This window comes from Phytophthora infestans, genomic scaffold, assembly GCF_000142945.1.
Source record: "Phytophthora infestans T30-4 supercont1.7 genomic scaffold, whole genome shotgun sequence".
NCBI classification, from domain to species: Eukaryota; Oomycota; class Peronosporomycetes; order Peronosporales; family Peronosporaceae; genus Phytophthora; species Phytophthora infestans.
In genome coordinates this window covers 152,844-166,142 of record NW_003303752.1, presented here as the reverse complement: position 1 = coordinate 166,142, position 13,299 = coordinate 152,844, and the positions used below count along the sequence as shown (strand labels likewise).

Here is a 13,299-nt window from a genome sequence, read left to right as displayed (position 1 = left end):
TCGCGCTGGCTCAAGATTATTGCAGTCATTGAGTTGTGACAACGTGGACCAAATGATTGGGTTTTAGGCGGTTCGCCAGGAACAGGGAAAAGCTTAGTAATTAAAGCTCTCCAAGCACTTGCAAAAGCTTGGGAAAGCTCAGATGTAGTTGAAACAGTGACATATCAGGGTGTTGTTGCGAAGGCTGCAAATGGACAGACCATCCATAAGCTTCTTCAATGGGGGATAAACACGAACATGACGTCGAAGCGATACAGTATTCAACAGCGAGAGCGATTTGCGCGGTTAAAGATGCTTATTATGGATAAAACATCGACTACAGAAGTTAAGTTTATTGGAATGATGGACCAAGCGCTACGTGGCTTAAACCAGAAACCGGATGTATTTTTTGGCGGAATTCACGTACTTTTTGTGGGCGATTGGCTTCAACAACTCCCAGTTGCTGGTGTTCCGGCGTTTGTCGACCATCCTCCACAGCCTACGTCTAACTCGACCTCAAGCAACAACAGCACCACCTATTTTGCGAGAATACGCGGAATTCAGGCTTACCAACAGATAAACGAGGTAGTTTTTCTTGAGGAAAACATGAGACATCGAGCAGACCCAAAATGGGCCAGAATTCTCGAGAGATGGAGATATGGGAATTACACTGAAGACGACATCGATTACGTGAATAATCAATGCTACAATGATAACTGGAAGTCGTCTGCAATGGATACTAAATCGTTCTGTCCGATTATCGTCACTTCGAACACGCTTCGCTGTGAATTTAATGATCAATCGGCAGAATGTTTTAGTTGTCGACAGTCCAAAACCTTGCATCAGTACCCCGCCATTATTTCGAAGTCTCGTTTCCAGATATCCCGATCCCAACAAAGTAGCTTAAAGCTATTCGTGACGACAAAACTGGTAATATGGCCATTGTGTTGAATCTAGCAGTTGGGATGCCAGTCCAGTGCACTATAAATGTGAGTCGAGCACTGGAGCTAGCCAATGGTACAATCGGTCACCTTATCAATATCCAACCCGACCAACACGACACGACTCGATTGACGACGCGAAAGATTAAAATTGACGGTCAGGACTTCAGATTAAGTGTGTGTCTTCACACGAAACCCCCGCCATCGTCTTTATTCAACTACTGAATACGACAAATCGCGATCAATAGTGGACGGACTTGCACCAGGAATTGTCCCGTACAAGCACGTGAAAAACCTGGGATCTCCATTACTCTACCAGACCGTTCATTTACCATTAAAATGCTTCAAGCACCAGGTGTTCCAGCATTTTCGCTTACGTCAGAAAGGTGGTCAAAGGTCTCACCGTTCAGAAGCTAATTGTTGGTCCAATGCGTCACCACACACGAAAACAGCCACAACGTTCCTCGTTTTACGTGGCAGTGACACGAGTAAGGACACGCTCTCAAATGATTCTTACAGAACGGCTTTCTTTGGATAATTTGCGCTACTTTGTTCCAAGTCAGGCTGTTTTGAACGAAACGCAGCGACTTAAGAATCTAGAGCGCAATTGTGACGAACGCCATCAACTCCGTACTAGCCAGTAGCACTACAATGCATAATGCGAAAGATAAAAGGGTGATGATCACTAACGATAATTATGGCCAATTCTTATAACTGGTAAAAGAATATTTACGTTCTTACAGATTATAATGGCGCACTAGTTAGATTAGCCATGCCGCTCACGATGTTTTACTACTCTTTGTGCTACAACAGCCACTACTAGCATTCAAAAGCTGCATCAAGTTTTTTGTATCCCTGTTGTTCGTCTAAGAGGTCCACTCCATCCTTTTTTACCTCATTTACGCTCGCATGTACTCACTAACGTTTGGACGTCGCGACGCAGAAGTTGCACTATCGCTATCAGTAGTAGAGCTTACATTTCCATCAGATCCACATTTGTTAATGCCCCTGCAACTCTACACAGCTCATACGGCATTATATTAGCATATTTCTCCACATACTGCTTCTTCATGCAGTCATTTTCATCTTCTTTTTTTCAGAAGCCTCTCAAAACAACGAGATTATGGAAATTCAGTTGCACGCGCGCACAACTAATCACGAGTCATTTTTCACTAGCAACGCTAGAGTAAATTTCAGAGCTCGCCCGCGCACGCGCGGCTTAGTACTAGAATTGTATAGTACTGGACTTTTATATTTTTGGGGGGCCTACCAGTGACTAATACAGATTTTTTCCCTCCATGTTGCAGATTAATCCTTAGAGTCAAAAAGCGACTTTGTTAGTGGACTCCTTAACCCTTTCGCGAAGCAAGGAGGCATTTTGCCTTTTTTAACCCTTGCGCGAACATGTGGGATGGACTATAATATACAAAGCTAAAAATATGTATTTGTAAAAGGGAGCTTGGAGCTCCTTTTATCAAATTACAATACTGTTGCAAATCTTCGCTGGGGATTTGTACTCACACCTAATCGAAAATTTTGTTCATTTTATGATAATTCCGTCGTGGCTATTTTCGGGCTGCTCTAAGAGGTTGCACCATGCTCCCTCTTAGAGGGTATTATCTCGCACTTTGTGAAGAGAAGTGGATAAGGGAGAATTGCTATCTTTTACCACGAAAGGTTTAAGACATGTAGTTAAAGACGGTATCAAGATCCCCCCCAAAGAGTCGGTTTAGCAATAACAGCTGCATCGTTGAATCGTTTTTTTTTTAATAAGGCTTATTATCTAGGTATGGGTCTATCAACAGAACATTTCAGTGCGATTACTGAGAAACAAGCGCGAAAATTACCTTAATTGCCCGCTATATGTACACGCTACAAGCAAATTTACCTGCTGTTAAATAAAGGCACTCGTTGCTGCACCCAACCGGAAAATATGAGACGAGACATTTTCTACCAAGCGATGCCCAACCGACCTTATTGCAACCATTAGATGACCATCTCGCACCCAAATTCGACACGAATGGTAACCAACTAAAAGAACTAGCCTCGCGTTGTATACACATCTCCGGATATAGAGTTTTAAAGTAAGAGAGTCAGACCACTTAAGATGCGCGCCGAGGCAGTTTCTGCGGAGGACCCTGCGCAAGACTGTCAAGTCGTTGTTGTACTGTATTTAGCTAGCATGTCCAAAATTAGCAAGAAAATCGCTATCTTTCAGACGTAACAACACAGAGCTGGCAAGCATAATGAAGAACTACATTGAGATTGTTCGAAACATCTTCGAATCCGGTAGATCTCGCTACAACTAGAAACATAAGCGCAGGTAGCGGTATCTCATGCATTGCAACGTCTTCTTGTCGAGAAGCCCGACTTGATCGGCACCACAAAAGTTTTCGAACGCAATAAGAACGTAAATACCGCAGTTGTAGTTGTCTGTCTGGACTCCTAGTCCCGATTCGAAATTGCGCACACGAATGCCATGTCCAACAGTCCCCGGAAGAAGCGCTATTATTTTCTGAGCCACGGATCGAACGCTAACAAGATACGACGATGCGTTGCTATCGTAGATGTAGGCTTGCTTATCAGCCAGGTTCAGCGTAATGGAGCACCAATGGTTGTGTGCACAATTTACTGGGATAAAAACCTTCTCGTTGGATAAGCTTGACAGCTTCGCTTGAATAGTCGCGGAGCTGGTAGATACTGATTCATCCACTTCAACGCCAAGCGTGGCTGAGTCAAACATGACAATACTGTGATCTGAGGAAAACAATTTTTCCACGACCAGTTGCATCTCGTCGCTAATCCAGTTTCTCGCTGTCAAGTCTAAAATGTTAGACTACACACCACAACAAAATGATAGCTCTGTATCTCCATAAATAAGCGAGCAATCATACCTCAGTAGATAATACCGGAAGTGCTTTCAACTTTCCTGGAATATCTGGGTCTTCGTTCACGGCGAAATGAGTGCCGTCCAAGCGAGAAAACTCAATCTTTGCAAGCCAGATTAGCGCGGACTGAATCTTCTTGATTGTAGTAGCAGCTCGATGCCACTTTCTCATTATTGCCACGGTAGCGTTTTCAAAAACTCCGACGCCCACGATTTCTAACGCAAGTTCCATCTCACGAACCCCAGGGTGCTTAAACTGGTACGCCGTCACTTTGGAAGTGCATTTTCCGATAAGGTCCTTGTTAAAGATTCGCACTATTTCATTCGGCCTTATCAGGGGATTGCTGGCAGGTAGCGGAGAAATCTCGTGAGCAATAGGGGGCTTTACCTTGGTAAAAAAAATGTGAAGAGCTTGAACTGCATGACTTTGTCAGCAGTAGACACGTAGCTCGCATCTCCGACAAGGATTTCATCAAGTGTACCGAGATTCATCTTTTTACTGGTCATCTCCATGTCGTCTTGTACCAGCGTCGTTATTAGCTTCCGTTTGGCCTTGACAGCTTTAGGTTTTGCTTGGGGCGCCCCTTTGACTTTAGCGGACTTTGAAGCTCGAACTCGACGTTATCATCATCGATGTCGATGGGGCGTTGGTGTCCACCAATAACTGGTGATCCGGTCTCTGTGCCCAACTCAGTCACTAGTTGGGTCTCTGTGCTCACCTCGTTGTGCACGCGGGTCTCTGTGCCCAACTCAGTCACTAGTTAGGTCTCTGTGCCCACCTCGTTTGCCCACACGGGCCTCTGTGCCCAACTCAGTCACTAGTAGGGTTTTCGGTGCCCAAATGACTGCCCACCATAGTCACCAACCGAGTTCTCCCGAATGTATACTAAGATACCCTTCTTCTGAGCGCCAGCCTTGCGAAGCTCGTCCACGGTTGTCATCTCAGCTGAACCCCAACGTCATCCGAATGTGCGGGTATTGATCGAATGTCTCTTTTTTCAGCTCGTGGCAGTGCTGCAATCGGGTTGAAGTGCTTCTCAAAGCAAACTGAGGACCCTCTGCATCCACGACTTGAACACAGGCGTTGATCTAGGACATGAAATACCCCAACTTAGCCCAAATCAACGCTAATAAATCCCATCTGAGTACCAACTTACGCTAATAAATCTTATCTGAGTACCAACTGAACCCAATCACATACCTGAGCTTCACAGTCAAGTGCCCTCGACTCCTGGCGTTTTCTTTTTCTTGGCCTCGCGATTTGTACTTGCCTGCGTGGGTAAACACTATCATCTTGCTATAGTGTACCCAACGTTCTGGGATCAACGGAGCCGAACTGCCCGCCGCCTTAATTTTGCTGTTCCGACAGGTAACTGTGTTATTTGTGCGGACACGGAAGCTCTACAAGAACGTAACGGGAGAATGACAACATTGCAACGATGTATGATACTCAAATGAAAAGCGATACATACCTGGTAGGTTTGAGCTTCATACTCACTCAGATAACTGTGAAAATCTTCCCACGAATCAAATGTGTACGCTGGAGAGGGACAGCTACAAAACTGCTGTTGATGTCGCTGTCATCGTCCTGCCCGGATCTGGAGCTGTCGGACCGTCCGAACGCTTGGCGCGACGACGTCATGCTGCTGGATCTGGAACTCTCGTACCGTTCAGACGTTCCGGTCATAGATGCAATGCTGCTCCTTGTACTCATTGGACTCGAAGCAGACTCTACCCACTCCTCATTACTCAGACCACCATTCCCTGAAGCCGATCTCTCACTGCCGGAGCTGCTTCGCGATGCGCAGACGGTAGGCCTTGGCGGCATCACTCGCAAGTCCATTTCTCCGGCTGCAGAATTTCGATTTGGACCTCCCCCTAAAATCAGTGACTGACGGCGTGTGTATACGCTATACAGCCTGTCAGATGCCGTCGAGGGGCTAGGGGTAAAAGTCTGGCTTCAACACGACAACCCAGTTGGGTGCAGGACACACTCTCTTAAATAAAACGCAATGGGTGCCTTCCAAAACCCATATAAAACAGTTTAATCGCAATTTTTTATGAGCCCTTTAATCACCCTTTTATCACGGTGATGCGTTTTTATATCGGCATTTAGAAATACCTACATCCAAACCCCCCTATTAAATAGTGTTTTGTCCCAAATTGGCTGTGTTTGAAGTTCAAAACATACTGTGTTGAATAAAGGTTGACGATCGTGACAAGTCATTATAGGACAAAAATAGCTCTACAATCTCTATTTATCAAGATGGTAAAAGATCGCTAAATGATTTGAACCTTCTTCCCTGCAACATCCTGATAGAAGATCTCGATAGAAAAGCTGCTATGAGCAGCGACGGAGAGGTGTTAGTGCTCAGTGCTGCTATGCGGGACGCGACAAACGTCGCAAACGGTACTCTCTACTTTTAGGTCGCCTGCGACGACGCCTCCATGAAGAGAAGCTACGTATTGAGCGTACAAATGAGGCACTACGTAACTCTCGACTGCTTAAAGCACCCCATATAGTCCGACTGGATGCGATTGTGGCTTAACGGCACCGATGGGAACCTGATAACAAAGACGAGCTTATCTCGGTAAGATATATCTGTGTCTATCTACATAAATAGCGACCTGACAGTACAAAATGTGTATTTTGAATCGAGATGCGCTCGAGATCCTATTAGAGTGTTTTGAGCTTCCTCAGTACTCTCCGCGTGGGGGGAAGACCCAGGAAGTTACAGCCCCACCATCAGGTTCTGGGTCTGTTGTTGTCGTTTTACGTAGGTACCATGAAAAGGGAATCAATTTGCCTCATGTTTGCTGTGCCACCCTCCACACTCTCATGCGTGTTAAATGCTGCGGAGGACGCCATGTCTAGAGCTTTAAATAGCTTTGCACCTGCGCGAATTGTGTGGCCATCACCACTTCGACAAAAGGTTTTGGCAAAGTTAGTGGAAGCCCGCCAGCCGCTCTGGTCGATCACAGTGATCACGAGACTCTTCACGAACGCGTTTAAGTCGATTCCCAACGTTAAGGAGAGGCTTAGAGGAAGTCTCGAAGTCAAGAGACCGATTGATAGTAGTAGGCGCTACCATTCCGGGCTAACACATATTAACACACAACACTAATCGGGTTAACGCGTACGCTTCTCCTAGACGATACTCCAAGAAGAAAACCATCACCTTGTAGCCGCGTCTAGGAGCTTGGATGTCATTGCGGAAGTGTTCTGCCTCATAGCTGAGGGCCAATAGAACCATAGCACAAGCTAACACGTTAATAAAGTCGGACAAACAATTCGGCGGGAGAATATGCCCTACTTACAACCACCGCGAGTCTAATTGTGCGGTAGGAGAATGCTTTTGGAATGAAGTGAGGCCGCGGTAGGCGTGAAACTTCGCGCCTTCGAATCGTTTGAAGATACGCTTTTCAACTTCAATTTCAAGAAATATGCTAGCTAGGGGAATCGCTTAATCATATACAAAACACAAATTACTTTTTAACTAGTTGCTAAATAGGGGTGCGTGATTAAAGCGGATAAACGGGAAGTTTGGTGAGACGACTTTCTCGTCTCACCAAACTTTGCAGTTTTATCACGAAGTTTTTATCACCGTTTAATCCACCCTAACCCCAGTAATAAAAATTTATGGGGGTTTTGAAAGGCACCCAATGGAAGAGGTAGGATACTTAATGTAAAAACTGGGCAAAACTAATCTTAATTTGAGATGTACGGTTTTCAGCACATGAATGATACAGGGTAGCCACCGTGGTTTGGCGGTTCCGCCACCAGTTGCCACTAGTCAAAGTATACATCAAGCAAGTCACATGCTCGCTTTCATTCTGTGGCTATCCCACCACTAACGAGAGCCGCACTCTACGATGTAGAGACAAGAAACTTGAAGGTATTGTCCTCGAATACGAAACCCAAAGCACGCGGATAGTCTGGAAGGATGTAGTGCGAAAGATGACCTGTCACCACCCCCCAAGCAGCATATGATAATACTTTTTGCGCTAAATCTAACGTATCGTAAGGATCTCGCTCGTTTCCCGCCGTTCTTCTTCTCCACTACATTGCACTTCGCCGATGAATTACGCTTGTTTCCTGCCTACGATACTGAGGAGCGGTCCGCCAGCTGCTGAGATACGGCATCAGGCAGGAAGAGGCTATGAGAACGTTGGAGAGCTACTGCCTGCGTCGGTGCCAAGACGAATCGAGATCATTCGGCAGGTGAAGTGCGATGATGTATTTCTTGATCTCATGGCAGGGTTGCAGAATGTAGCATCCCAGGTTGCTATTTAGACCAAGGCTCAACTGTATATGAAAATCGAGATGCGTAAGGACGTATTTTTTAAAGGCACGGAGTGTGTACGCTTCCACACTCCGCGTTTTATTCTAGGTGCAAGTAATTCGAGGCAATGTTTTGGACTTCTTCCTGTTTGCCTATTAATGCGGCTTCAAATATTTCTCTGAACTACTTTCTGTTTGAAGAGGCCGCCAAATTCCGCTGTCTAAGAAAAACTAAGTTAAATGAGATAAGCACGCTTGATTGCCTCGATGTTTTGCTACTGTGCTCAGTATCGCCAAACATGCCTGACCAGCTTCTGTATGACGTCGAATCTTACAGCGACAGTCTATGAGAGCGGTAGCTGGAAGTCAGCACCCATTCCAATTTGCGTGCACAGTCTCCGCCGTGATACTGACCCAGCAACGGGCGGGCCAATTTTTAAGCCGTGGGCAGAGGTGGAGCAGGTGGCATCCTGCTTGAGGGCATTGAGCTCACAGTACATCACGGTTTAGTGGTGTACAAAGCTGGGGCATGCTAACAGTCTGCTTGAACACTATAGGCGCGCGGCACCTCACGGTTTCGCGGCAAAAATGACAGCTTGTTCAAACACGATGAGCGCGCGACACATCACGATTGGGTACTGTTGTAGCTGACAGCCTGACCGAAGCGACGAGCGCGCGGCACTTGGTGTTTTATGTGAGCCAGCATTTAGTTTTGAGCAGATACAATACTATAATGAGCTGAAGATATGTGTCTCCACGCCTGGGTATATTAAAAGTAGTGTAGTTTAATAAAAAATATTTTTCCCCTAAGATTGAAGCATAGTAAGTACAGTATATTTGCTCGGGTTCAAAAAATTACATAGTACAGTATATTTGCTCGGGTTCAAAAAATTACATTAACGTCAACTCTTGTATTCACAAATGCTTACAGAACACGAGCACAAGTGCGAAGTACAAGAGAAAAACGAACGTGTATTTACCGCAACAGCAAACGTCACTGCCGCTTACAAATTTATAGCTCTAGCTGCAGTGCTCTGACGGCTGGCTGTGTCAGCAGCGCCCGAAGAGCTCGCGGGCCTTGCATGGTGGTGACGTGGAGCTTCGTTAGCCTGTCAAGGTTAGATTACCTTCATGTATTCCCATTTGTCGAGAATAGACCTTGGGGTATATAGATGCGATGGAACTTGTCCCAACAGGTCCACGTTTTCTGAGAGAGCGTAAAATCATTGTCGGTATGGCTGTACACAACCCGAAAGAAGTACACATTGTGGGAGTAGCAATAGTTGGTTACTTATGTAGGATACCTGGCTTCGTACCGACATACGACGCACTGGCGACGTTTCCGTCCATCACCCGCAAACATTTGCTTGGAAGCCACTGACTTGCACATCGCGTTGGGACTGACATGACTCACCGTAACAATGTCCCGATTGGAGGGGGTTGGATGTACACTTGTAGGAGCGATCCCGCCACCAAATCCACTGCCCAATGACATCCGACCATCACTAGGAGCATCTTTCCTGGTATTAGATCGGATATGAGTTCGGTTAACAATGTCCGATGAGGGTCACGATCTCTTGACGTATCTACAGCCATAGCATCCGCCGTGTTAAATACGTGTTTGTACGCGCCATATCCATCAGTGCAAGCGCTAGCTTTTTGATGTCATCGTTTGTATGAGTGACCGCTGGTAAGCGAGAATTTTTCACAGAGCTGATCGAAGCGATCAACGTGTTGCATATGTCAGTTGTAATGTCAAATGCATGTCGGAGCAGGAAACCCCCAAGCCTCGTTTCCTAAACAACGTCTGACAGCTGTAGTTGACGACGCGTCTGCGTTGGTAACCATTGTTACGATGTTGCCATCGCACCACGACGCCGCCAGTATAGAATGGTATATAGCAACTGACTGTTGATGATCACCACGACTTGAGGCATCCTTTAGAAGTACTGTATGTTTGAAAAGATATATGCTTCCGCTACAAACCGTTCTCCAACCGTACAATCCTTTCATAAATAATAGAGAAGAAGCTGGACACTTGTGTAGTAATTATTTATGCTGATAAATCTTCGTGAAACAAAAGTAGGGCCTCGCAGCTTCCAAGACGTGTCTTATAGCTTGTTTCACCTCATCTAATTCCCCTCTCAGTTAAATTATGCATTGGGCTAACTGCGTTTGCTGTTATGGTGAAGGCGTGCTGTCGGGACCCACCATCAGCTGCGATGGCCCCACCCAGCTCTCGCCTATGGTTTTGGCAGTGGAAGTGGACAAGGGCTCGCGCAACCATAAAGGCTAGATGGTGGACAGTCATACGAATACGATGTGCTGCCTGAAACGGGCGTGTTTGAGAGCGACGTTTATAATCATGCCAGACCCACAGACCGTGGTCGAAGGCGTGCTCTTTGCAGTGATCGGGGTCGTGGCGGAGGCGGAGTTGAGGCCGCGGTAGCAGCCGTGAGCAAGAAGGTCGGCGTGAGACTGGTGAAGGAACTAGTATCAAGAAGGGGAAATAGTGAGTGGAGGCAGTGACCAAAGCTACGGACCGGGCGTGATGTCTTGCTCAAGTGCGATGTAAGTTTGACAGAGCGGGCGATGGGAACACCTGAGGAAGTGCCTGGTGGAGCAGTGCCAGAAGTGGTGTGCCTACGAGGAGAAAATAGGAGAAACACACGTCCATCGCTGGGATAACACACACGGGGCTGGGCGACGTGGGTGCCATAGCCGCGGCGCCAACTAAGGTGAGCGGGTGCGAGGCGCGTAGCCGCAGCAAACCCGCGCGGTATTTGCGGAGGTGGGCCCAGCGCTGAGCTCACCAGCGAGCCGAGCACTACACTTTCCAGAACATTCTATCTCCATATTGCGAGCGCAGCGAGCCGCGGGGGCGCCGAAGGGGCGCCCAGCCAAGCGAAGCGCGGCTGGTCCCTTTTCTGCTGTGACCTCTAATCGTCGATTATGTCTTATTGCGAGGTCAAAAGTATACATAAGTCAAGTCAAATGATTTGCTGTGTGCTGAAACAGTAAATACATGTGTTTGGCATGTTCTGTCCCTACGAGCAGCACTGGCGACAAGAACCGCCCTAAAGGCTCTCGCAGTGTACAGGTGAAAAGTGCAATTAGTCTGGACCAGACTAAATGCGAAGCAAAGTTTTCAAGCGGTACATTAGAACCGAGGGAGTCCAGACTAAATAGGAACCCAGACTATAAACGAATGTATAAGAAAAACAAGTTCGCGAAACTATCTATTCATCTGTCACTCTAGCACACTCCACCACTTTCAAAGTTATCCCGGTACTTACTAATTATCTCTTGAAGCTCTGATGAAAGTTGCTTCTCCTCCCAGATACCGTTCAAGCCTTTTGATAATCCACACATTATCATTGCTTTACGAGGATACGTTGTGTCGTTGTCATCGCGCATCTGATTCACTTTGCGTACGCACCGTGCTGCAAGCTCAAGGTAAAACCTTTTACCTGGGTTTTGCAATTTACCTGACCACTGACCAGCCTTATTAGGCGTTGAAAAACATTTTTGCTGTGCCAAGCGTCATTTTTCCTTATTCTCCAAATGCTTTTAATCGACTTGATGATAAACGAATTTGCTGGTTGACACAAATGTGTTGAATTCGGTGGCAAAAATCTGACGTCAATGTGCTTTTCGTCTAATATGCTTGCAACATTATCCAACTTGTGTCCACTTGCGTTATCCATGTAAATAACTTGCTCCTCATCATGCGCTTCCCGTCTGTTGCACTTCTTATCGGAGAGCCACTTGCTAAACACTCGCTGATCCATCCAGCCCTTGGGTCCAGATCGATATGTAACACCAGGTACATCATCCTTTAGGCCACGGATTGGATAGCTGCTGTTTGCATCCTGAAAAATTATCATGGGAGGCTCGATTCGAGCACTTGCTCCTCCCCGTATTTTAATCACTAGAGTCATGCCCTCCCCACCACTGACAACATCATGGTACCGAACAGATTCGTCTCCACGAAAGCCTAATGTTTTCCCGTCGTCCATATTTATGACGAAATGAGCTTCATCCATGTTAAAAGTCGTATTCTCATCAATATCACCAGAGTCAAACAAGGATTTTATGCGTCCAAGGTGGGCCGCAACGCTTCGCTCAATTTCCTCTTTTTTCTCTTCACTACAGTCCAGGTTGCCACACTGGCGGCGAGAGACCACATCGAATCGATCGCAAAAGCGTTGTATCCAAAGCGGAGTAATCCTTTTTTTAAAAATCACTCCTTTTCCATCATCTGTACTTGCTTGATACGGACAACCAACTTCATCGAACGAGGCCTGGGCAATTTCAAGAAGTAGCCCGCGAGAAAGTTTAACTCCCGACTTGCGAAGGCGGCAAAACTCGCCAAGCAAAACGCTGTGTACCCATTCGACCCATGGGGCACGTTTTGGTCCTCGACCTGGCAGGGCCTTGAGATCAAGACGTTTGCGCACTCCTCTTTGAACTCTAACCGCTGACTTAGGCCGTCGTGCCCGAGATTCGTTTTGCAAGTGTTTGATATGATTATTCCACCAGTCGCTTGCTTTCTGAACGTTAGCTTTGTAATTTGCTCGAAAAACGGTGGGGTAAGCATACACTGTAGCTAGAGAGCCGGCGACAACAGTCACCATACGAAATAAAACCAGGGGTGAGAATTGCGGATTACTTGGAAGCTGGGGTGCATCAAGCAATGCAACACCGAATCGAGCACCACCACCCTTTATTCATGAGGTATACGTAAAGAAGATGGTGGCATTATCTCCCGCCGTTGGCGGGCCGCCAAAGAGGCGTGGATGAAGAATAAGATTTACAAGTGTGTGGGTACAGCGTACATCACTGGACGCGTGTGTCGACTCGTCAAGAAGCCCAGAAAGTCTTCCCTGTCCGAAGTGATGTGGCTGGATACTCAATTTCAGAACGCCATCGAAACGGTGAATCTGGCGCTTGTACAACGGTAGGTGCAGAATTACAAGGCTCTCATGCAGCTGCCAACTAAACATGCGTTAAGAATTACAAAGCTCTCATGCAGCTGCCAACTAAACATGCGTTAAGAATTACAAAGCTCTCATGCAGCTGCCAACTAAACATGCGTGGGGATATCTGACGTGGGCGACGAGTTGTGTATGGATTCGACCTTGGAGATTTCGGCAGAAATTTCAACTACGTACCGAATGTACGATCCTGACCTATTCTTACCAGCTATC

General features: G+C 46.5%; 1 protein-coding gene across 1 annotated transcript; it reads right to left on the bottom strand.

Moving 5' to 3' along the window:
- Nucleotides 1–3,225: 3,225 nt before the first annotated feature.
- On the bottom strand, nt 3,226–4,748 carry PITG_05086 (cysteine protease family C48, putative; the record flags this gene model as incomplete). Its single annotated transcript, XM_002998748.1, has 5 exons — nt 3,226–3,734; nt 4,290–4,407; nt 4,527–4,546; nt 4,587–4,607; nt 4,661–4,748. 5 exons carry the CDS (start codon nt 4,746–4,748, stop codon nt 3,226–3,228), a joined length of 756 nt encoding a protein of 251 aa, XP_002998794.1.
- Between the last annotated feature and the right edge of the window lie 8,551 nt (nt 4,749–13,299).